The 26,528-nt window shown below is 35.8% G+C and overlaps 2 protein-coding genes and 1 long non-coding RNA gene across 3 annotated transcripts; 1 reads left to right on the top strand and 2 right to left on the bottom strand.

Moving 5' to 3' along the window:
• The first annotated feature begins 7,779 nt into the window (after window positions 1–7,779).
• Window positions 7,780–17,084, top strand: LOC145582675 (uncharacterized). The gene is made up of 4 exons (XM_081639665.1): window positions 7,780–8,994; window positions 13,199–13,770; window positions 13,864–14,083; window positions 15,535–17,084. The coding sequence occupies exons 1-4, from the start codon at window positions 7,780–7,782 to the stop codon at window positions 16,873–16,875; spliced, it is 3,348 nt and encodes a 1,115-aa protein (XP_081495791.1). The 3' UTR covers window positions 16,876–17,084.
• A 1,112-nt stretch (window positions 17,085–18,196) lies between these two features.
• On the bottom strand, window positions 18,197–19,227 carry LOC145582676 (uncharacterized). The gene is made up of 2 exons (XR_014099925.1): window positions 18,985–19,227; window positions 18,197–18,694 (listed from the first exon to the last, which is right to left on the bottom strand). It is a non-coding gene; the product is annotated as an uncharacterized LOC145582676 (long non-coding RNA).
• Window positions 19,228–19,501: 274 nt separating this feature from the next.
• Window positions 19,502–25,612, bottom strand: LOC145581560 (putative inactive purple acid phosphatase 16). Its single transcript, XM_081638571.1, has 5 exons — window positions 25,249–25,612; window positions 22,245–22,469; window positions 21,827–22,103; window positions 21,205–21,376; window positions 19,502–20,237 (listed from the first exon to the last, which is right to left on the bottom strand). The coding sequence occupies exons 1-5, from the start codon at window positions 25,517–25,519 to the stop codon at window positions 19,899–19,901; spliced, it is 1,284 nt and encodes a 427-aa protein (XP_081494697.1). The 5' UTR covers window positions 25,520–25,612; the 3' UTR covers window positions 19,502–19,898.
• Between the last annotated feature and the right edge of the window lie 916 nt (window positions 25,613–26,528).

Here is a 26,528-nt window from a genome sequence, read left to right as displayed (position 1 = left end):
GTTAATAAAGTTGACATAGCCTTGGAGATTAATAAGATTAGTACTGCTGATTTGGATATTAGTAAGAAGGGTACTGCTGCTGCTTCTCCTAATGTGGATGCCATTATTGCTAATTTGGATGATAATTCTGAGGTTTTAGTTCCTAATCTGGATGTTAATGCGAAGGCAGTTGGAATTGCAGAAACAAATTCAAAATATGTAATTAACAATATTACTCCTTCTAATAATGAGATTAATGAAGTTAATATCTCAGCTGAAGTAATGATGGTGGATAGTGCTTCAATCTCATCTTTGGAGGAGACAAGTGTCATTAATGCTAAGTTGTCAAACCCGAGTAGCCACTTGGAAGAAATGCAATTAGATGTTTCACCTACTCCCTTGATTTCTAACCCCCAACTTTCTTATAGTGAGGTAGTCTCACACAATCATCTTCCTCACCCTACTTTAAAAGAATTAAATACTATTTCCAATTCCCAAGTACAAAACCATTCAATTTCTAGCCATGCAGAACCAAAATCAACCCCCATTGTCTCAAGCTCTTCCCATGATTACTTACCAGAGACGCAAGGACTCAGATCAGGGGAATTGCTCGAATTCTCGAGGAAAGGAGCCAATTCTCCAAGGGATTCCAGTGCACGAATTTCAGCAGGGTTCGGGGCCGAAATCGAACACGCTTCAATTGTTCCCGACTTCACCAATGATAAAAACTCTTTTGATCAAGCGCCGACCGGGTTCTCCGACGGAGTTAACAGGGGCGGTGAGGTTACTGGATGCTCTGAAAAGAAAACAGGAAGCTCTGTCTATTCTTCGGGCAGAGGAAAGGGATCGAACATTTCCTTTTCAAATTCCAAGAAGAATTCCGGTTTTTCACTTGCAATTAGAAACCAGAGGTCAAAACATGGCAAATCGCCTTATCGCAACATTCATCTCTCAGGATGCGGTGGTGGGGATGCAATTGCAGATTCGATATTATCGGTATCTTTAGGGGCCGAGGGAGATAGTGGCTCAAATGACCCCATTGTTATTAGAGGATGTGTTACCAATAGGGATGAGCGAGTTTTGGAGGGATTGGGAGGTGTATTACCTTCCTCCGAATCCAGGCCCGAATGATCGCCCTTCAATTACTTTGCAGCGCCCGTTGCCAAATTTGAAAATGAAGTTCATTTTATGGAATGTGAGGGGAGCTTGTAGGGACGAATTTATCCCTCATGCGCGTCATTTAGTCAATTTGCATCGCCCTGCTGTCTCTGTGTTTCTGGAAACCAAATCAGATGATCTTCGAGCTAGGCAGGTTATGCTTCAATTGGGATTTCATGATTTTAAGGTTGTAGAAGCTAATGATAAACGGGGAGGTATTTGGCTATTCTGGAAGAATGTCGTGGATGTGGCTGATTTCAAGGAAGATTTTTCTTTTTTTCATGCTTTGTTCCATTTCAAAAATACCAACAATGAAGCTCTTGTAACTGGTATGCATGCTCCTTCAAGGCCTAAAGAGAGGCATGCAATGTGGAGGGGAATGCAGGATGATCTTCCTCCGCCTAACACTCCATGGCTCTTATTTGGGGATTTAAATGAAGTTACTTCACAAAGTGAGAAATCTGGGGGACGAGGCTTTAGACATGCTCAATGTAGGGATATGAACAATTTTACTAATGTTGCGGGTATGTTTGATATGGGTTATAATGGAAATCCATTTACTTGGAGCAATGCTAGGGAGGGTACCACCTTGATTAGGCAGCGTCTCGACAGAGCTCTTGGAAACGCAGCTTGGGTGGAGCAATTTCCTCACACTAAGGTTTTTCATCTTCCTTTTACATATTCTGATCACTCTCCTATTTTAATTGATTGCTCTAATCCGAGAGTTAATGGCCCTTTTCCTTTACGTTGCAAGGAAGTTTGGCTTTCTCACCCGGATTTTAATGAGTTTTTTGTTAGTAATTGGTAGGAACCGTGTGATAATTATATCTTAGGCATGAATAATTTTCAAAATAATATCAAAAATTGGAATCATAATATTTTTGGAAATCTAAAGTATAAAAAGGATAGACTCTTGGCAAGATTAGGTGGTATCCAGAAATATTTAGCTACTAGGAATTCGGTTTTTTTGATAAATTTAGAAAAAGAGTTGTTAAAGGAATTAAAAGATATTTATGATAAGGAAAGAGTTATTTGGGCACAAAAGGCTGGCATTAATTGGCGAAAATATGGTGATTTAAATACAAAATACTTCCATATTTTAGCAAAAATAAAAAAAAGTAGGGGAAAGATTTTGTGCTTAAAAGATCCTGATGATAATTGGATCACTGATGACTCAGTTTTGAAAAATATGGCTACTGACTTCTATAAGAATATTTTTCAGTCAAAAATAACAAATAGAGGGGGTTCTGGTTCTTTTAATCCTTCTAACAGGATATCAATGGAAGATAATTTGATGTTGGCAGCTTATAGTCCTAGTTTGGTTGAAGTGAAGAATTGTTTGTTTAGCATGGAACCTATGAAATGTCCTGGTCCGGATGGTGTCCAACCAAGATTTTTTCAAGCTAATTGGGATTCCTTGAGTCACATTCTTCATAAGTTATGTGTTGATAGTTTTGCTAATGGTTGTTTTAATTCGGATATCAATAAATCTTACATCTCTTTAATCCCTAAGATTGATAATCCAGTTAATTTAACTCAATTTAGACCTATAGGATTGTGTAATACTGTTTATAAATTAATTACCAAGTTAATTTCCTGTAAAACTTAGATCCTTTTTGAATACTTTGATTAGCCCCTTACAATCCAGTTTTATTCAAGGTAGGGGAATTGAGGATAATGTTATCATTATTAAGGAAATGTCACATATCTTTCATAAAGCTAAAGTTGGAAAGAATATCATGGCCCTTAAGCTAGACTTAACAAAGGCTTATGACAGTTTGGAATGGAATTTCATCAAGGAAACCCTCATTGGTTTTAATTTTCCCTTGAATTTTGTTAATCTGATTATGTTTTGCATTACTTCCCCTCAAATTTCTGTCTTATGGAATGGGGAAATTACTAGTGAGTTTACCCCTTCGAGGGGTATAAGGCAAGGTGATCCAATGTCATCTTATATTTTTGTTTTGTGCCTTGAAAGACTCTCTCTCATGATAGAAAACAAGGTAAATCAGAATTTATGGAAGCCTATTAAGGTAACAAAATCAATCTCTTTATCTCATATTTTTTATGCAGATGATGTTTTCCTTTTTGGACAAGCTTCTAAGAGTAATATTCAACTAATTATGCAAGTCTTACAGGATTTTGGGGATATTTCTGGATTAAGGGTAAATCAGAACAAATCAACTGTTATATTTCCAAAGAAAATGAATCATAATGTGAGAAAAGATTTAATCACTGAATTTAGTTTCACTTCCACTACTTCCTTTGGCAAGTATTTGGGAGTTGAAATTCATCCTAACAAATTAAAAAAAAGTGATTACTTTGGCTTGCTTGATAAAACTTTCAATCAAATCAAAGGTTGGCAATCTAGGTTGTTGAATATGGCAGGGAGGTGTACCTTGGTTAAGTCTGTGTTTGTCTTCTTTTCTTGTTTATTTAATGCAAACTAGTATTCTTCCTCTTGCTGTTTGTGATGATATTGAAAGAAATTGCAGGAAATTTTTGTGGAATAAGGTTGATAAGTCTAGATATTCTACTAGAATAGGTTGGAATCACATTACTAAGCCTATGGAAATAGGTGGTCTAGGGATTAGAAGGTTAAAATTGTGGAATATAGCCTTCATGGCTAAGTTAGGTTGGTCTGTTCTTACCAAACCAGAAAAGCTTTGGGTTAGGATATTTAATGAAAAATATCTTAGGAAGGGAGGTTTGTTTGATTGTCATGCTAGCCCTTCCCACTCTCAAATTTGGAAAGACATTTTAAAAGGGAGGGAATTGCTTGCTTCAGGTTTAAGGGTAGGGATTGGGAATGGAATTACTACTTCCTTATGGCATCATCATTGGTTAGGGAAGGGTCCTTTGAAGGATGTTACACTTACTGATATTCCCTCTCACATGATTGATTGGAGAGTTTCTAACATTATCAAGGATAAGGCTTGGTTTTTGAATGACATTGATCATCTTCTCCCTTAACATATTCTTAATATGATCAAGGCCACCCCTTTGTCTAAGTTTGCTAATTTAGAGGATTTTATAACTTGGGATTTGAGTAAGGATGGTATTTTCAATATTAGATCTGCTTATCATTTCCTTTTACAGGGGAAGTGCTTAGTTTCTTCTAATATAAAATCTTGGAAAAATCTTTGGAAAATACAAATTCCTTTTAAGTACAGAATGTTTTTATGGAACAGTGCTCACTCGATTCTCCCTGTTGCTGAAAACTAGTCTGCTTACATGCCTCTTATTTCTCCTATTTGTTCCAGGTGTAATATGTATTCTGAGTCTCATATACACATTTTTAGGGATTGCTTTGCTTCATCTATCTTATGGAATGATATTTTTAGCAAAATTTATCTTCCAAAAAACTTTGATTTTAGCATCTTTAAAAATTCTGATTGGGAGGTTTGGATTAATTATAACCTTGGCTTAGATAAAAAGTGGAAACTGATCTTTGATACTGCTTTGTGGCATCTTTGGATTCATAGAAACACTTCTATTTTTGAAGAAAAACAAGTTGGTCCGATTTCACTTTTTACTAAGTTTTATTTCGATTATAAGATTCCATGTTCCTTGATACAGGTCAGTAATAAAAGGAAAAGTGGGGAATCAAGTTCTGCTGCTACAACTTGGGAGGCACCTAGGGAGGGCTATTTTAAAATCAATACTGATGGAGCATGGCTCAACTCAGCAGTCTCTTCTGGAGGGGGTGCTATTAGGAGATCAGATGGCTCGTGGTATGTTGGATTCTCATGTAAATATGATGCTGTTTCTCCTCTCCTAGCTGAACTGTATGCATTGAATGATGGCCTTTCCATTGCTGAGGATCTGAGGGTTAAGAAGGTGATTGTGGAGACAGATGCCAAAGTTCTTAGGGATATGCTAATGTCAGCAGGTCCTAATCCTCACCATGAGCTTGCTGCTGCAATTTGTGATGTTGCCACGGTTCTTTCCAAGTTTGAAGTTGCTGTAGTCACTCACATTCCAAGGGAGGCTAATGAATTGGCTCACTGTCTTGCTGTTTTGGGAAGGGAGATGGATGTGGGATATAAAACTCACTATTTGGTTCCAGAGTGTGTCATGGATCTGTATGAAGCAGAGAAAAGCAGGGTGGTTGCAGCAGAAACTACTTAGTGGTTGTTTTCTTCTCATTCTCTTCTCTATGGATGGATATATATTTTGGGTTAGCCTCATGGTTGTTATGGTATGATAGCTTTGCTTTTGGGAAGCAGATTGCTTTTGGGGTTAGTTTTGATGTACAGTTTGCTCCTTGTGGGAGCTTATTTTCGAATGTATCTATGGCCTTGTGTTTAGGCTTTTTTTGCTACTGCTTTGTTTATCAATGTAAATATTATAGGACTATCTTTGTAAATATTAAGGCTAAAGCCTTTTAATTAATATATCTTCTAGTTATGTTAAAAAAACAAAGAGCTTTTAATCTAACAAGTACTACTCTCTTTGTGTTATATATATATATATATATATATATATATATATATATATATATACACACACACACACGAAGTATAAGATAGAGTCAAATTTGCAAATTTGCCGAGACACAACTTTGACCATCAATACTTTTAATGAAAGATTAGTAAAATATATATATATATAAAATAATTTATAAAAGAAGACATTATGACAAATCCAACAATATATTATATGATCATATTTATATATCATATATTGGTAAAAAAAAAAATTAATTCAATGATGATATATGAATAGTGAAAATCTCAACTCTAGCTTATAAAAAAACAGAGGGAGTATAATATTAAATCAAACCAATCAGTTCATGCTTACATAATGACCCCAACTTCAGTGATAATTTTGGTAAATGTAAGATCTTCTAATGTGTAAATGTGTCAATCTTAAGAATGAAGAACCTGATTGGCTAGAAATATCTTTATGCGTTTGGTTCAAATTATGGTATGGGTTTGGAATGAGGAATGAAACCAGGATGGTATGGGTTTGGAACTTGATACTTGATTCCATTTGTTTGGTTTTAGTTGGAAATGATATGTTTTTCTTTTAATTTGAAGCTAAAAAAGTGTTGGGTATGGCTCATACCCAACTTCTCCCTTGGATTTCAAAACCACATACCTTGGGGGTTTGAAGTATGGGTTTCAAAATTGAATTTTATGAAAACAAACAATAGGTATGGATTTTACTCATTCTAAACCCATCCCTCATACCTTAGATGCTCGAACAAACACCCCCTAAATGTTACATTGTACATAGTATATATATTAATCGTATAATGTATGCAAGTATTGAGATACTGTTGTGAATGATGCTACTACATTAGGAATGTTTGGCACAATTGTTCCTCTTGCCTCCATCTTTCTTTGTTTTCCTAAGTTATATGGATAATATTTGTTGCATATGATAAATTTAATTTTTTTTTTATAAAAAAAACAAATTTAATTCAAATTATTTGCTAATATTTTATGCAAGATAAAATCAATAAATTTTCTGTCTGCTAGACACTACGTGTGTTGCTTCCTGCTCAACGACCTTGTTGTTGCTGCCTAATTGACACCACTGCTGTTGCTGTTGCCTTCTATTATTACTTCGGTTATCAAATCTTAGAATTTGTAATATTGTCGGTTGCTGATGTTTGTTGCGGTTGTGCTCCTGTCGTATTAAGTTAAACTGCTGAAATGCTTGATGCTGTCCAATTGTATTTTTTATTTCTTGACGAAAGTGTAATGTTACAAGCTTTTATTATTGGAAATATTTAAGTGTATGTATATATAAGTCTTTGAGTAGCAATTTAAGGTGCAATTTTGTTTGTTCTACAAGTACAAATAAGATTTTAGACTTTTTAATTAGTTTTGTTAGTTGAATAACAGATTAGCAGTAAGTTAGACATATAAAAACCTAGGTATAGCATTTTTAATTAATTATAAAAAATCTATTTATTAGTAGGGGTTAATGGAATTAACCACTGCAAATGAAATTGATTTGCCGCGGTTGTTAACTGCAGCAAATCAATTGATTCATTTGCTTCACTGGCGTTTGCTGCCCCTCTAAAAACGCAGCAAATTAATCATTTATAACTGCTGCAAATAAATGTTTTTAGTAGTGGGAAATGGTTTTTTTCCGGTTTATCTCCTGTATGATGATATTGCTAGGATTTCTTCCTGTTTTAGTTCCTTTAATATTTCTCATGTCAAGCCTGCGACCAATACTCTAGCACATAATGTAGCAAGATGAGATGCTAGGGGTTGTGATGAGTTTGTATCTCTTAGTTCGTTTCCTTAAACTCTAATTACTTTGGCGAATATTAATCTATTATAATGAAATGCGCAACTTGCTTTAAAAAAATAAAATTCAATTCATTAAAAATAATTCAATTCAATAAAAATTAATTTTAAAAGAAATTATCATGTATATAATTTAATTTAAAAAAAAAAGACCATTATTTATTTTTTTGACTGAGATTTGGTTAAGTTGATTCTATAAGGATAGTCCGATGGTGGATAAATTGGATGAAAAAAGAAAGAAGCTGCATCTAGCATGAAATGGGTAGTATTATAGAGAAATTGCTCCTTTGAAACAGGACTAGTGTTCTCATCTGGTCAATACCGGAGTCACTAACTTCAGATCTCAACACTCAATTATTTCCGGGGGAACAAGATGCTACCACCGGAGCTCCAATCCCCTTTACAGTATCATCGTCCTTATCTTTCACCACCTTCTTCCCTCCATTTCAATGGCGGAACAAACCCTAACCCTAACCCTAGATCATCATCATCCTCCGATCGATTGAAGAATTCTCGATACATTCCTTCATCCTTCGCGCACAATGCTCGGATCGCCATTGCACTAGTCCCTTGCGCTGCTTTCCTCCTTGAGCTCGGTGGTGCTCCCGTTGTTACAGTCTTAACATTCGGTCTAATGTGCTCGTACATTCTCGATTCCCTCAATTACAAACCTGGTGCGTTCTTCGGAGTTTGGTTTTCTCTCATCTTCGCTCAGATCGCTTTCTTCTTCAACTCGTTTTCGTCTCTTTCTTCTTCGTTCAATTCTACCTCGCTCGCTGTTCTCGCGTCGTTGTTGTGCTCTCAAACAACGTTCCTCGTTGGTGTTTGGTCGTCTCTTCAATTCAAATGGGTTCAGATTGAGAATCCTTCTACTGTGCTTGCTTTGGAGAAGCTTCTGTTTGCTTGTGTTCCTGTTGTTGCTGCTTCTATCTTCACTTGGGCCACTGTTTCTGCTCTTGGTATGTCCAATTCTTCTTACTATCTCATGTGTTTTAGCTGTGTGTTCTACTGGCTTTTCTCGCTTCCTCGGCCTTCGTCGTTTAAGGCGGAACCCGAGGCCGGTTCGCGGCGTTACCATGGTGGTGAATTGCCTGATGACATGTTCATTCTTGGTCCACTTGAGAGTTGTTTTCATCTTCTACATTTGTTGTTTTTTCCTTTGCTCTTTCATATTGCCTCTCATTATTCTGTCATTTTTTCTTCCGCGTCCTCTTTATCCGATGCCTTCCTTCTTTTCTTTGTCCCTTTTCTCTTTTTGCTCTATGCATCCACCCGGAATTCTCTCTGGTGGCTCACTCAGAATCCTGCTCAGCTGCAAAGTATCCGGATCGTTAACGGGGCCATCGCTTTATTGGTTGTTGTCATCTGCTTGGAAGTCAGGGTTGTTTTCCATTCTTTCGGCCGTTACATTCAGGTCCCTCCTCCTTTCAGTTATCTCCTTGTTACTGTTACATTGCTCGGCGGAGCAGCTGCTGTTGGTGCATTTGCCTTGGGTATGATTGTTGATGCTGTCTCTTCTATAGCCTTTCTTACCTTGGCTGTTGTAGCTAGTGCCGCTGGTGCTCTTGTTGTGGGATTCCCCATTTGGGTATGTTGCTATTTTTTTTTTTTTAATTTTTTTTTTCAGAGTTATGGAATTCATTACTGTATTAAGGAATAGTTTGCTACTGATTAATGGATTGGATGACTGAAAATTACATAAATGTCTCTGCTTTTGGGTCATAATATAGCTCATTAATCATTAATACACGGATTCTTTGACCTCAGTTTTTGCTTGTTCATCAGTCTTTACTGGATTTTTCATGTATAGATAAGGATAATTCTTCTAGCTAAAGTTAAATGACTGTGCTCTGTTCAGTGAACTCCTTTTCTATACACCATCAACAGAAATTTACACCTCGTTACTGTTTAGCTTGTGGTTTCAGGGCATCATTATATACCGAATTAATTATAATGGTGTGTAAGTAACATGAATTTCCAATAATATACTATAGGGTTTCACTTTTATATGTATCCTTAATTTAATGACACCTTTACAAAAATCTTGACTAGGATTGTGGTGAAGATTCAAGAAGGTTTCCTTTTGACCCATTGTCACTGAGCTCTTGTTGGTATGAGTGGTAGAGATTCAAGAGCTCATGACTTATTCTTACATTCATTGGTAACCAAATACAGGGCATTACTAAAGGTGCAAGAAGCTTGCGTTCTTTTTCTTTTTTATTTTTTAAGTTATCTTCAGCCAATCTATAATTCCTTCATTTTTCTAGATATAAGGCCCTACAATTTCCTCACATTCACTTTCATATTAAATATAATTTGATAATGTCTTGACAACTTATCACCTAAAACTCTATGGCCAGAGAAGTGTTTGAAATAATATGGAACGAAGGGAGTATCTTTTTTAAAGTTTTGGTATTTTTCAAGTAGAAATTTGCCCGCAGTTCGGGACTTCTAGAAAGGAACAATAGGCAAATATCTCTGGGCTTAGGGTGTGTAACTGTGTAGTTTTGTGTGACTTTCTTTGTTTAGCCTTGGCCTTTTGCCTCATAACTTGTGTCTAGGTTCCAAGATCCTGAATGCATCTAGTGTTTCATGTTTGTAAAGTTATCTAGGTTGAAGGAATTGGTGAGAAGCGATATAAGTTTCTAAGAGGTCCTTTGAGAAAATCTTTGATCTATGATAAAGTTTGTAAGTGGAGATGAATGAATATGATGTTCATTGATGTCACATGTTCAAGTGGGCAGATTGTATAGTTACTGGGAGGATTTTCGGTTATGTTGGATGATTGAATCCTTATTTCTATGTTGGATAAACCATCCAAGCTTTTGTTGCTATATTTATTCTTGTAAAAAAAAAAAGGATAAATCTGTTAATCTTATTTTAACTTTGGGAAAGGGACTTAGACTCAAGGGATACTAATTGTTGTGGGACAAAGTAATGCTGTTAGTGTCTTTATGGACCAAGGTGGATAGGGCTATCAAAGATTATTTAATTCCGGAGATATTGAGGAATTGAGTTAATTTGTTTATACTTTCTTTGTGAGGATACCTTGTCAGGCCTGTCCACATGCTCTCTTTATTGTTTTAATAAATAAGTTTCATATAAATAAAGACTTAAGGGGTCCTAGAATAATTTGTTAAATATTCAGAAGTATGTGACTATCTTGCTCCAGTGCCAATCATGTTGCTGAGTAATTTTCATCATATGATTTACTAGCCTGTAAGCTTTTACTTTTAACAAGTTGTGCATGCCAGGTATTGTTCATTAATCCTTCTTTTTCAGTGCTATAGCAAATGACCAATGTACCAAACTATCATATCCCGCTAAGAATCTTATTTCTAGTCATGTTCTTTCCCTATTGATATTCGAAACCTTTCCTACTTTGGGGTTGTTTGGTTTACCAAAACAAAAATTATGTTTAGGCCTACAATCTACAAAGTTATACTTGTTTGGGGGACCAAAATTGACACAAAACCCAAAACCCATACCTAAAATTTGGGGGCTAGGATTTGAGAAAAACCTCCACCTTTGGAATAGTGTTTAGAAAAAAATGTCTAATAATATGGTAGTTTCTTGTATTTCATTATCATCATTACCACCATCGTACTCACCATGTTGCTAATCAGGAGTAGGCTATGGAAGATCATGGGGAGAGGGAGGAGGAGGTGAAAGGCTGAGAAGGATTATGAGGAGGCGAATAAGACAAATAGAGAAGGCACTGAGGCAAATTGGTGGATTGGGATTTGGATGAGTAGGAGGGTGGAGAAGAGTAGAGAGAGATAGAGATGTGGGGGTTGTGGGTATCATATGGGTTTGATACCCCCACCTTGACACTTGTCGTATCATATGAGGCCTCGTAATTTATTTAATTGGGGAAGTTACGTGAGTGCCTTTTTTGATGCTTTAGTGGTAGCTTGTATTATGATTTTGTAGAGAAAAGTCCAACTGATATTTGTTTGTTTTGTAATAAAATGCATGAAGCATAGTTGTTTTTTGTTTCGTATTCACCCTGTCTATTTTCAAATTTCATTATGTCTTACGCACCCCAATTATACTCCATTAAAGGTATGCATTTAACTAGATTAAGATTTCATGAATAAAAACAAATACTGTGAAAAGAGGGGGAAAGAGGAGAGAAAAATTGTTATATGGAGTATATCCTCACACTTGTCTTGAGATCATTATTGTAACACAAGCTACCAAATAAGTCAATCTGAAGTGTGTGCTTATGAATTTGTTATGCGAATTACATAAGCAAAGTCTCAAAAATTATTAGAACACCATATAAGTGATTATTATGCATTTTTAGTGCAATCTTAGTTCTATAACACCTGAGTATTATTAGAGCTTGGAATTTTAGAAGTTTGCTTTATTTATTAGCCTAGCTGGGTATCGTTGGTATCAATAGTTGAAGAGGATACTTAGGATGATTGCCCCTTTTTTTTGTAAAAAAATTGGGACATTACAGCTAGATAAGTGATTATTATGTTGCTTGTGAGTTTGAAATGTAAAAGGCCAAGCCCTGTATTTCTATAGTGGTAAGTGTCGTTATTTCTGTAGCAGTATTATTGTGTAAGAGCTTTGTTTGTCAAAAATAATTGACCCTTGTAAGAAATTCAATATAGTATGGCTCTTTGGTGAGAGAATCTTCTCTAAATTACACTTGTATGTCTCGCATATGTTGTGTACTTGTGATTACATGCAAAGTTTTTTTTTTTTTTTTATTTTTAAAAAAAAAGCAGGAACATAAAAGAATTATGTGTATAATGTAAGTTTAGCGGTATGGGAAACAACGAGGCAGGGGTGATCACCTTGGATGGTAAGAGTGTTCAAACTTCAAAGTTGTGAGGTCTTCCAATATATGGGATCTATTGTTCAAATGGATGGAGAATTGGATGGAGATGTAGCTCATAGGATCAAAGTGGATTGGTTGAAGTGGAAGAGTTTGACGTGTTTTTATGTAGTACTGAATGTTGGGGTGTAAAGTGTTGCCGCGTGCATAAGATGTATGTGGCGGAGATGTGTATATTGTGATGGATGTGTGGTCATACAAGAAAGAATTGATGAAAGAATGAGATAATAAGGAAGAAAGTAGGGGTTACATATATTGTGTACAAGATGAGGAAGAATCGCTTGGGATGGCTTGACCATGTAAGAAGGAGACCAAGTGACGCTCTGGTAAGGAAGGTTGAAGAATGGCAAAGTGTTGGGATCGCGAGAGGTATGGGAAGACCTAAGAAAACTTGGAACAGGGTAATTGAGAGTGACATGGGTGCATTGGAGATTGAGGAAAAAGTGGTGTTGGATAGGGGGTGTGGAGGGAGAAAAAATTCACGTCAACAACGCGTCGTGATTATATATACTTTTAGATTTATTTTCGTTTTAAATTTTATGTTTAGCTCACCAATCTGTATTGTTTTCCTTTTCCAAAATTTTCTCAAACCTTTATGTTTTCAACTTGAACGTTTTAACCTCTCTTTTAATACTTTCTTGAATTTTATTCTTGATTTTCCTTTAAAATTCCCTTAATTTTTCTTAAATGCTCTTTCGTTTACTTACTTTACTCACCTTTTTCAAACTATTTTAAATGATGGTTTTGTTATGTCCGTTTTTTTATATCGTACGATTCCTTATGACGATTCATGTTAGTTGACCCCAAATCATTTTGGGACTAAGGCTTTGTTTTTATTGTTGTTGTTGTTGTTGCTGTATGTGTATAATGATAGCTATTATTTGTTTCTAGTCATGTTAACATTTCCTTACATTAACTTGATCCCTTCCATTATTTGCAGCTGCTTCCGCTTCCTGCAGTGTCTGGATTTTACCTCGCTCGTTTTTTCATTAAGAAGTCTTTGCTGTCATATTTTGCTTTTCTTGTGCTTGGGAGCCTGATGGTTATGTGGTTTGTGATGCATAATTTCTGGGATCTCAACATATGGTTGGCAGGCATGTCTCTGAAATCCTTCTGTAAGCTCATCGTCGCAGGTGTTGTCCTTGCTATGGCTATTCCTGGCTTGGCCCTTTTCCCTCCTAAGTTTAAGTTCTTGATTGAGGCTGCTTTAATCAGCCACGCTGTGCTGCTATGCCACATTGAGAATCGATTCTTCAATTACAGTAGCATATATTATTTTGGTTTGGAGGATGATGTGATGTACCCAAGCTACATGGTTATATTAACAACTTTTCTGGGCTTGGCCCTGGTAAGGAGGCTTACTTCGGATAGCAGAATTGGGCCCAAGGCAGTCTGGATCTTGACTTGTCTGTATGCTTCAAAGCTAGCAATGCTATTTATCACGTCGAAGTCAGTTGTGTGGGTCTCAGCTGTCCTATTATTGGCAATCTCTCCTCCTTTGCTTCTTTACAAGTATCAACTCTATCTCAAGAGCTTTTCATAAGTTTGCTATGAACTTTGCTACTTTTGGTCAGTCAATGAACTGTCTCATTTTGTATTTTGTAGGGACAAGTCAAAAACAGCGTCAAAGATGAAACCTCAGCAAGGATATATGCATGCTTTTGTGGTTGCTTTGGCTGTCTGGTTTTGTCGTGAAGCCATTTTTGAATCTCTTCAATGGTGGTACGGCAGACCTCCAGCTGATGGCTTACTGTTGGGTTTCTGCATCGTTTCGATAGGAGTGGCTTGCATTCCTATTGTTGCCCTCCACTTCTCTCATGTGCTGGTATGATACTTATTGTCGTTTGTTGTTGTAGATATTTTGCTAGAGATTAGTATGAGAAACAGTAAGATTGCAAGCTAGAGAGATAGAATTAATGGCAGCCAAGGGAATGATAGATGTATTACTGAACAGAGTATCCAATAATACAGACCTTCTTTCGAGAGGAAGGAGCTCTCCCAAAACAAATCACTCAATTAATTTCTTCATACATTCCCCTTACACCAATAATCCCAAAAACAGACTTAACACACCTTAAGCATGCCAGCCTAGAAATAACAAACTCATAACAAACTTATCTAGAGATTACTATTTTACCCTTCTTCCCAAACTGAATTTAACAACCTGACAACTCAGCATTCTTCCATCTAATTCTTGGGCCTTCTAGCATAAGTAAAATGGATATCAGGTTTAGGCTGATTCCTTGCATATTTTAAGTTCTTAGACTTCAGTTCATGGAGAACTGGTACAATGCCAGATATCTGACGTTCGATACTTTATATGTTAAATTCACAGAATTATGTGAAACATTACATTTCTTGTTTGTTGGCTAGAAAATTGTATGTTGTTTTTTCATCAATTCATCCATTATGCCTTTTGAGGGATACAGTATCATTAGAAAATGGAAGATCTTGTCTGATATACATCATCTAGTCATGGTAGTCCTTTATTACGTGATATGATAACCGTGTAATATGACTTGCAACAGATAGTGATTCTGTCTTGGTATTTCAGGTAGAATTTCTTGCAGGTTCAGTAACAAATTCTTCTTTAAAACAATATTTATGATAGCCATACCTATTCAGCTGTGGCAATATCTACCATAAGAGTTGGGCTTGCATGTGATTTTGTTATTAGTTTATCTATTTTGAAAATGTGCTAAATTTTTTTCTTCTCAAAGTAATATTTTTTTAGTTTATATTTCCAGTTAGTGCCTTACTGCATTAGTGCATTCTGTGGCGATATTTCTAGTGATGCCATGACTTGCCTAAGAGTCTAGAGCAATGCCTGTACTTCGAAGGTCCTTGAAGTTTCATAAGTTAATGCTTGATTAATAGTCATGTATACTTTGGACTTTACTTGTTGTAATCAGCTCCAAGAAGCTTATTTCCATGATGTTGTGTGAATTGTGATATGTGAAATACCAATATGTGATGTGAACTGAACCTTACCTCTTGAGAGCCATCTACAAGATACCTTTTTCAAGGCATGAAATGTTCAGCTTTTTATTCTGTTATTAATTTAGCTGTAAATGCTTTTACTCGTTCTTCGCATGAAGGTTAGTTAAGGAGATGCAGGTAGATGCTTCTTGTCAATTCGGTTATATTTTATACATAACTGTGTGTGTGACATTATGTACTTATTTAGATTTTTGAATCATCAGTGAAAATTTCATGCTGGGTTAGGGGTGTCATAATTAGTAAAGTTCTAATGATTTCTTCTTGTTCTTTGCGTAGATTGCCAAAAGGTGCTTAGTACTGGTGGTGGCAACTGGACTTCTTTTTATCTTGCTGCAGCCACCCATCCCATTTTCATGGACTTATCGTTCTGACCTCATTAAAGCTGCTCATCTGACTGGAGATGACATCTCTATCTATGGCTTTTTGGCAGAGAGACCTACATGGCCTTCTTGGCTCCTTATTGTGGCTATATTACTCACACTTGCTGCAACAACCTCATTAATCCCCATCAAGTACATTGTTGAGTTAAGAACCTTTTATTCCATTGCTGTCGGTATTGCTGCGGGTGTCTACATATCTTTTGAGTTCTTCCCTCAAGCTGTTGTCCTGCAAGCCCTAATTGTTTTGACTATGATCTGCACCTCGGTGTTTGTTGTCTTCACACATTTCCCATCTGCTTCTAGCACAAAAGGTTTGCCATGGGTTTTTGCTCTCCTTGTTGCACTTTTCCCTGTGACTTATTTATTAGAAGGTCAGGTTAGAATTAAAAGCCTTGTAGATGGTGGAGATATCACAGAAGAAGAAAGGAGACCAACTACAATATTGGCTGTTGAGGGTGCAAGGACGTCACTCCTTGGATTATATGCTGCAATCTTTATGCTTATCGCATTGGAAGTAAAGTTTGAGCTGACTTCTTTAGTGCGGGAGAAAGCTGTTGAAAAGGGTGGTTATAAGCCGAGTCAATCTGGTCAAAGCAATTTGGCAAATTTGCCTGCCAAAATGAGATTTTTGCAGCAGCGTAGAGCTTCCATGACGCCGACATTCACCATTAGGAGGATGGCTGCCGAGGGAGCCTGGATGCCTGCAGTTGGTAATGTTGCTACTGTTTTGTGCTTTGCAATATGCTTGATCTTGAATGTTAATCTCACTGGTGGTTCAAATCGTGCTATATTCTTGCTGGCTCCAATCTTACTGCTACTCAATCAGGATTCTGATTTTGTTGCTGGGTTTGGTGATAAACAGCGGTACTTTCCTGTTGTTGTTGTTATTTCATCCTATTTAGTCTTAACTGCTTTACACAGCATTTGGGAAGAAGTGTGGCATGGAAATGCTGGTTGGGGGTTGGAGATAGGTGGACCGGACTGGTTTTTTGCAGTGAAAAATGTGGCTCTCCTGATTCTGACATTCCCAAGCCATATTCTTTTTAACCAGTTTGTGTGGAGCTACGCAAAGCAGAAAGATATGGCCCCTTTGCTTACTCTACCTTTAAATCTGCCAGCCATCATAATTACAGATGTGATCAAGGTCAAAATTTTAGGGCTGTTGGGAGTTATTTATTCCTTGGCCCAATATCTAATATCAAGACAACAGTACATTTCAGGATTAAAATACATCTAGATATGCACAAACTTTGTACAATACTTTTTTGCAATCATCAGATGGGAATTTCAGGTTTGTCTCTGGCCACTCATCATTTTAGCATAGTTTGAGTTGTACATTAGTTGCTTGAGCGGCTGTTGATTTTGAAATCAATATATTAGCGCGCTAAAATGAATATATGCAAGTTCCTTTGCTGTGCAATTGTGGTTAAATCGTATTTTCTGTTACTTGTATTATGCTGGCCTATGCCTGAAGCACCTGCTAGTGTACTACTCATGGAGCGGTACTGTGCACTCCACCTAAGAGAAGTGACCTAAAATGGTGACAGCTGAGCGTTGGTGTGTGTGTGTGTGTGTTTTTTTTTTTGGGGGGGGTAGGAGTTGTTGGAAGGCTGAACAACATGACTTGCTGCTTTCAAGATGTGAAAATGTCAAGACATTTTCTATGCACCTGAAAATATCTTGCCGAGGCATAAATATTGTGATTTTTGTATTCCCTTTTAAATTGATTGTGTGGTGTCTCCGTATTTGTTGTCTGCTTCCATGATTGTGCCTAGTGTAATATTTCCCAAGAAATCTGTGAACTTGGATGAGCATGTGTCTTGGCATTGAGAAAAAGCCGCAAGTACACAGAGCCTGACAGTAACTATTTGGAATGAGCTGCTGACATGTTCTAGCTTTGAGGATAATTGTTGGAGCATGAAGTGTGGCAGAACTGTTTCAAATAAGGTGCTTTGCAGGCATGTGCAGACTGGGGTATTCGTTATAGTGATAGAAGTGCTAATGGCTGACTTTGTTGGTTTGTTTGTTGAACCCTTACCTTAGATTCTACTAGTCTTCTTTTTTGGGCGCAAAAACAAAAACAAACTTTATGAAGAATTCCCCAAAAAAGGCTAAGTCCGGATAGTACTTCTGGGCATAGCTATCCCTACGATATCCTTTTGGATGATACAGCCCAATTTCAGTGGAGGGACTTCAATTAACTCAACCTAGGTGCCTTGAACCACCCTTTGATTAGCCAACCAATCTGTGGTTCTATTCCTCCTTTTTATTTTTTATTTTTGTGGAAAAGATTACAAAGTCGACAAACAAAAGATCTGCGTGTTTGCACAAGCAAGAAAAACTTGGTGAGCATCAGTGAGCCTTAGCTAGTAGACCACCGCACGTGGTGGTGCGTTGGTGGGGTCTGGATGCGCAGATTTGTGACACATGTTTTCCTCTTCGACACTTGATGAGTTTCATATTTGCGGCGGTCTTATAACATCTATTAGCGTATTGATTTGAGAGTAATTTAAGAGTTTATTAGGGTTATTTTTTATGTTATAAAAGAACCATTGTAATTCATTAACCTACAAAAAGACTCCTTGTATATTCTCATTAAGAAAAACTCTAATCCTCCCCCTATAGTATAGGTTTAGTTGATCAAACACGTTCAATCTTGTGTTTCGCTTATCTTTTCTGTTTCTTTTTCAGCATTCATTTTTCATTGATTATTGTTCCGTACAAATCAAATACTACATGAGCTATTTCATAACAAATGGTGGCTTTAGTTTGCCCTCAATTGGCATCATTAGTAAGGTGACGGGCAAGATCCTTGAAGATAGCGAGCCCAAAGTGTAGCAATTGATGAGGTTCAGGAGCATCTCCATTCATTTTCTCATACTCGAGAGTAATTTTTACCAGACAACATGCATGTCCCTTTGGGATTATACACAATGTGCTTGAGAATGTTTTGTAATGAGTTTTCATTATATCTCCATCAATTGCACTACGATGTATGATCTTGTTCTTCTCATCATTTGCTTCAATCCTCTCTATAAGGTACTCTGACTTCCCATCTGTTAAATTGCATCAATCATAAATTAGATTCAAACATTTAAAACTTTGAATAGGAACTTCTATCAATTTTACTCTTTCGTCCCAAAATAATTAACACATTTATTTATTTTGAACTTTTCAACTAAATATCAAGAATATGCTTGACAATTAACTCAAAACAGAAGAAGTGCATACTACATAAACAGTAAAATTAAAACATTTTTTTGTTTGTTAATGATTGAAATAAAATAAATATAAGGAAAAAAAAAGGATTATTAAGAAGATTCAATTAAAAAATAGAAAAGTTTACCAATAATATAGTCCCATCTTCTGGTGCTACCCACACTTTCCCAATTACCTTGGTGTGCTTCAACCCTGCACATGTTGGAACAAATGTTGGGAATATTGGGTTGTTTAGCCATGTTCATTTTAAATAGCATTTCTGCTGAACATTTCACCTCCACTTCTCCCTCTAATTTTCGCAATTGTGCCATTTTTTTAACTTAAATTGCAACAATTTTAAGGTTTTTCTTCTCAATATGATTATAATTAGTGACTATGTACATATGAAAATGTAAGATAGATATTTATAGAAGATTAAAAAAGCATGCATTATTTTATAAAGAATATTTGACATTTTGACTGTAATTATGCTCTTTGTTTTGCTCCACTCCTTTTATCAAACTTTGAGCTTGCTATGAACGCATTAATAGATTACTTATTCGGTTATTCCCACTAATAATTCCTTTATTTGAAAGGAAACAGAAAAAATAAGAATAATGTCAAAATTAGAATTCATAGAAATATAAAAAGGTACCAATGAAATATCATATAAAATATTATTGTTCACTGCGACGTAATTTCTATTTTCGAAATGCCCAATCTCAAACACAGGTTGTGCTTCGTGTTGTGTCTCAACTCTTATTGCAGAACAAACATGTACTCATACCAGTAATTATATAAACAGATGCATACGATAATCCAAATTTGATAATTACAGTACTATTTACAACTGCACAGGATGTCAAGATCACAAGTGTTCTCCTAGAATGGCTATATAGTATGAGTTTGTAGTGTAATGAAAATTGCTGAGGACCAAACCATATGAAAAATAAGTCGCCGTAATCTACAGAAGTCCAGTGAATCTGTGATTGAAATATTGAATGCTGCATGGGAAATGAAAGGATATGCAACCTCTTGCAGCATAATACATTCAGTTTTAGGTTATGCAATTGGTGATATGAAGGTTTTGGCTTTTGAAATAAGATCAGCACGGTAAAAGGGTTTGATTCCGAAGAAAAGAACCAAAAGCAGAACCAACAAAAGGAAAATAGGGGCTGGATAAGCAGCATGAGAGCTCAAGAGAATATGACTATGTACAAAGCCGTCTTCCATCCTTATCCATGACTTGAGGGTGAAAGGCCGATCAACTACCTCCAAAATTCTAGCTCCTCTAGCCCAATTCCCATAGCCACCATAGCCGGTGTGTCTAGCATAGCACAGCCACAGTTTCTTGTAAGGGCAACACCAATCATTGCCATGGTCATGCCCTACAAATACAGCCTGCACCAAAGGCAAGAAAATTGCTCAATTTAAAATCCAAGTGTGCCCAAAACGGCCAAAAGGTTTTGTTTGGTGGACCAATTCATCCTAGACCTTCTATTTATGCAGAATAGAACAGAACAGAAAATTGCCTTTGAACTTTTACCAAGTTCATTGAACAGAAATCTAAAGGTAAGTTCTATGAACATTTACCTAAAAGAGTTATGTTGTTTTGTTCGACAAAAGGTAAGTAGTTTGCTTTTGAACTTTCAGCAGAAGCCTTAAGATAATATTATTATTAAAAATGACTTATGCATCTAATGTTTCTTCTATTAGTGTCCATCCAACATTGCTTGTGAGCTAGTAGTTCAGGAGAATAGGAGATCATGAGGCTACACACTACATCAACCTTCCAAAGTTCTTAATCTTAATTATACATAAAAGAAGCCTTTTTGAAAATTTTGGTTGAATGTGGAGTCACTCAATCCACCTTTAAACCTCGCAATGGGGATCCAACACTCACATGAGGTGTAACAATCCTTATGTTCACACACCTTCAAATACATAAAGGAGCTATGACAGTTCTCCAAAGACAAGTAGGTACTTGCAAAAGTTTTAAAATAATGGCTTTGCTGCCTTTGCAGTCGATTATAAGCATGAACAGAAATCTCAATTAATGCAAATAAGTACAAAACATTTTGAAACAATAGCCACCTTCAAATACTATATGATGGTGAATTTCAGTCACGCAACTCAAAAGATGATCCAAAAACATATCATCTATAGCATCATCTCTATCGACATGTACCTTGCTCCAAGTAAAAAGGTCAGAGAAAATTTGCAGACATAAATCCTCTGAATGAACCTCTTATATACTAGTAACTCATTACTCAGGCAAAGGAAGCATATAAATTAATATGTTCCCAGAGCACCAACTGCCATTTTGTATCAAGTATAATGAAAAGCAATCATGTATACATGACATTACCTGGATTGAAGGCCGACCTTTCAAAATCTTCATGATCCCCTCCTCAGATTCTTGAGTACATACCCATTCCTTATTTATTGAGCCCACACAAGGCTGAGGAACAAAAAACAACCAAGGGGCAGCCTTCTGATACGCTTTACTAGGTACGTGCCAAAAGAAAATTTCAGGAACCCTGCAAAGTTTTTACAAAGCTCCGTTAATTCCCATCTAATGAAAGAAAAACAAAACTAACATTGCCCAATGCCTTTAGAAACACTTCTGTAGTTTTGCTTAAGGCAGGGTAAGGGATTAAATTTATACAGCCTCCCTGCAATAATAAAAATAGAAGCTGTTTCTATTAAACTTTTTGATCTGAAAAACATAGTACTACACAATAACAAAGAAACACAAATATTTTAATTATTATTTTAAATTCAGAGGATTATAACCCACAGTCAACGAAAAGTAAGTTTTCCGATTTCATTGAAAATGGATTCAACATAAGAGCCCTATACACTATACCATATATCTGTAGGTGAAGTAGTGACTAGTGAGCATAAAAATTGCATTATTTACACTTCATACAGAATTTGGGCAATGTATAAAAGGATGATCTAAGCTTCCAGTTTTTAGTTTTTAGTACCTATAATCGGGATTAATTTCTTCAGATATGCCTTTGAGCCACTCTACTTGAGCACTTGAAATTACTTCTGGATAAGAACCTCCTCCAGAATCAAGAAAATACATATAAGCTACAGGTGACTCTGGATTTTCTGACGACGAGATTTGCAGGACATAGTTAGATACACTTGGCCAAAGATTTCTGGGTCCGTGCTGAGAGAATGAAAGCATGTCATTTCCAATTTGATAATTCATTAACTCCAATCTTGTTGTACCCATGAAGCTGCAATTTCCATCACCTGAAATAAATTATAATTTGTATAATGCAACAATTACAGATGTTCCTTTCTTATCCATCAATAAAGGTTATAACTACAGTTAGATATTAGTTTAGTGAATTATTTTAAACTTGTCACCATGAGAAGATATAGGATGTGTACCAATGAGAGATGTGTTAGGCTGAGAACAATGCAAAGGGGGAATCCCCTCTTTTGAAAACCATTCCTTGGGCCACACAAAATGGGCATCATCATGATTACCAAACACACCGGCCCAAGGTATGCCTCGTTCTCTTGTGGGTGAAGTAGCTTGATCCCAGTATAGGCTAGCGTTTGCTATAGGTATATTATTGGCCGTGATGACATCTCCGAGATATACAACAAAATCTGGCACGCAACTCACAATCAGCTTAAAGCAACAAGAACAGACTTTAAGGTATATCGAAGTTTTTCATGAAACACATAGTCACTTATTACTAATAGCAACAAATCAAAGAGGGCTAATTAGCAAAAAGAGGAGGAGGAGCTTGAATTGCATTCATAACAATGACCAGATCTACTTATCGTGTATCAGCAGAGTAAAAAAGCATAGTTGGTTCAGACTTATTTGAAAGGGTATAACATTTACATACCAGGCCAAGTATAAGTACTAAGTCTTAACAACTCAAAAAGAAGAAACCTAGAAGTCCTAACCATGTCCTTTGCAAAATTTATTACCCCAAAAGCTTATGGAACCATTTAGGAACAGTCACATTTATGACAATGACTGGCAAGAAATTTGCCCTTATGTTTGGATGTTCTTTGAGGCAATCATCATTATTCAATATTAGCATGCTAGTCAAACATGACTTACATGAGTTGCATCTCCACAAACTCAGGTAAGACTTATGAGTTATTTACCTTGAAGCTCAAATGCAACATCACAAGCCTTGTATCTGGATGTTCTTCAAGGCAAACATCATAATTTAATATTAGAATGCCAGTCAAATTTAAATTGCATCTCCACAAATTCAGTTATGACTTATATAGTTATATGCCTTTAAGCTCAAATGCACCATCAAAATTCAAAGATCACTGAGCCGATTGTATAGTCACAAACAGCAACTCTATTGTTTACATGATAAATTTAGGGGTGTTAATGTCAACTAAGCTAGCTGGCACCCTAGCATTGAATGATTCGAATCTCATCAACACCAATTTCCTTTGTGGCTCTCAGTACTATGAAGTAACATTTTAACACATCCTTAAGGGTTATAGCATTTAGCATAATAAATTGAGCAACCATAGTACTAAATCTCCTTTGGAATACTATGCCAAAGAGGAAAACAAACATAAATCAAGTGTTGTGGGGATACTGTTAGAGATAATATCGGAAAATATATGTGTGATGTATTTTCCGTATTGATCTTATTAGGAGAATAATATATTTAGGTTTATTACATGTTAAGATATTATTTAAGTATATCTTTTAGGAAGATTGTTTCCTATCTTATGTTCTTAGGTTTTGTATAAATACTCTACCTATTGATGAATAATAATCAAGCCATTCTATTCACTCTTCTCTATTAATTTGTCATGGTATCAAGAGCAGGTTAGATCTCGGGATACTTCACAAAAATTCCCCCCTGCCGGTGGGTTAGAAAATTAAACTCACCGGCAGGATTCATAAATTTTACCCAAAAATTCCGCTGTGCAATTTTTTTTTTCTTTTTTTGTGAGTTTATTCGAGCATGATTTTGCTCCTTTGGATATGAATTTGATTTACTCTGAAAAAACCAATAAGAAATTTGAGTGTGGTTTACTCTAAAAGACCAATAAGAAATTTGAGTGTGGTTTACTCTAAAAGACCAATAAGAAATTTGAGTGTGGTTTACTCTGAAAGACCCAAAAGAAATTTGAGTGTGGTTTACTCTGAAAGACCCAAAAGAAATTTGAGTGTGGTTTACTCTGAAAGACCCAAAAGAAATTTGAGTGTGGTTTACTCTGAAAGACCAATAAGAAATTTGAGTGTGGTTTACTCTGAAAAACTAAATATTTGATTGGAGCTTGGTTTTGCTCTGGAAAAACCACATATTGTTATATTTGCAGGTTCGAAAAGAATGACGTTCCTGTTTGATGATGACAGATGAGTTCAAAAATTAAAGATGAACGTTCTCATCATTAAAGAAAAAACAAAAATTGAAGGCGTGCATCTCGGCTTCAACAATTTGAAGAATTTCCAATCGCAACGTTCGTGTTACTGCCGTTACGATTGCGGGAGGGTGTTAGAGATAATATCGGAAAATATATGTGTGATGTATTTTCCGTATTGATCTTATTAGGAGAATAATATATTTAGGTTTATTACATGTTAAGATATTATTTAAGTATATCTTTTAGGAAGATTGTTTCCTATCTTATGTTCTTAGGTTTTGTATAAATACTCTACCTATTGATGAATAATAATCAAGCCATTCTATTCTCTCTTCTCCCTAATTTGTCAGATACTATAACGCGATCCCATATCCTTTTCCATTATACCGATAACTTATACTCACGCGCTCCTTCATGCTCACTTTAAGTTTAAATTACATCACTCTAAGTTTTCTTTCATATCTTTAAGCTTACATTCTATCTATGAGGGTTCATTTGCACTCAATTCTACAATTCTCATGTGTGTAATTAAACTCAACAAACAATCATAATATCATACATGAGCTCAAGCATCAATTAACCGGGCAAAAAATTGCAAAGCCGAGTAAATTCTAATATTTAATAAAAAAGTTGAACAATCTCAAGAAATATTTTATATATATATATAAAAAAAAAAAAAGTGACATCAATTCTAACCCTGTATTCGAATTTTAATAATCAAGATAATCAGCAGGTTATTCCTTCTTTTTATAGTCAAACTAATCCATCCTTTACCAATCCAAGAATTTCCCAGAATTTAATGAAGTTAGCGTCAATAAACTCATCTAAATACAAACAAACACAGATATAATTCAAAATTATCAATCAAAACCCAGGACCCAAACTCAAAAAACCCACTCATAAATTTCAGCAACAAAACAACACCACAATATTACAAAAATAGAAAGAAATAAAAATCCAAACTTTCTTCAACTAGAATATTTACTTATAAGTTATAAATAAAGAAAAAACAGAAAGAAAGAAAGCAGAGGACCTGGGTTTTCATGATGAAGAAGAGAGTTCATGGCATTGATAGAGTTGGCATCTTGTTGGGGTCCCCAATCAGTCCAGGAATTCTCCCCAAAATGCAAGTCTGCAAAAATTGCAATTTTGAAGGATGATTTTGTCTTATTAAACTGCAAATTTATCAATCCAAATGTTAAGTGGAAGTGGGTGCTTAGTAAAATTATTAAAATTTGAGGGAATTTGAAGAACTGAAAAAAGTAGGATGGCCTCATTCTTCTTCTTTCATTACTTACACCCATAAAAATTGAGAGAAAATAGTGGAATTTGAGAAAGATGAACTAGTTTGGAGAAAATTGACAAGCAAGTAGTTCAGTGATCAATTTATCATCATGAATTCATAATCAACGTTTGGGAAGTCAAAACTGAAAAATGGCTATGATTCTTTTTATTAATTTTATTCATTAAGATGAGAATATTGTTTAGGGGGAAAATCCAAGTTTCTCGTTTAATTAGAGGGTAATTATGTAAATAACTTGCCATGGGACATGTGTTGCTACATCATAATACAGAGTAATATTTTTATTTATTTATTTGTTATTATTATTTAATATTTATTGTCCCGCCGACAATTTATCTTAGTTATAGGCTTAACCTTACCTAAGTTTAATGTACGAAATTCGTAACTTTAAGCGTTAATTGGAAACTGGAGAAAACTTAGATGCAAAAATGGAGAAAATCAAGCTTAATTAGTTTCAATAGAGTATTGCATGGTCACCCATACAATTTGGGGTGGTGATCATGCCCTCAATTTCACCCTTTTCATAAGGTTTTTCAAACGCTATTCATGATGGTGGTGTCATGAGTGGAGTCATAAGGATGTCAATGGGGCAGTAGAGATGGGTCCCGATTTGGCTGGTGGGGGCGTTCGAGATGAGGATAAAAATCATATCCGCCATGGAAGATGAGGCCGGGTGGGTTTTAGACCATCCCCGCCCCACTTCATACCCACCCCACCCCACCCCACCCCATTTCGTACTCACCTCATCCCCACATTATGACATACTTATATTAGTAGTATTATTTTTTTTAAAAAAAGTGTAATATTAACAAATATTTTACCTTCTTTTATATTTTACCTTCTTTCTCTCTCTCGTTTTTTTTATATTTTACCTTCTTTTTCTCTTCATTACATATATTCATATAACCCGCACATTGCACATGGCATACAACTTAACAAGTCTCCAAATTACCAAAAAAAAAAAAAAAAAAAAAAGGTTGATGTATTACCTTATATAGCAAGTGCGTCTC

Source organism: Chenopodium album, chromosome 15, assembly GCF_948465745.1.
Source record: "Chenopodium album chromosome 15, dcCheAlbu1.1, whole genome shotgun sequence".
In the NCBI taxonomy this organism is placed as follows: Eukaryota; Viridiplantae; Streptophyta; class Magnoliopsida; order Caryophyllales; family Amaranthaceae; genus Chenopodium; species Chenopodium album.
Note: the sequence above shows the minus strand (reverse complement) of the source record. Positions and strands in the feature narration are given on the sequence as shown.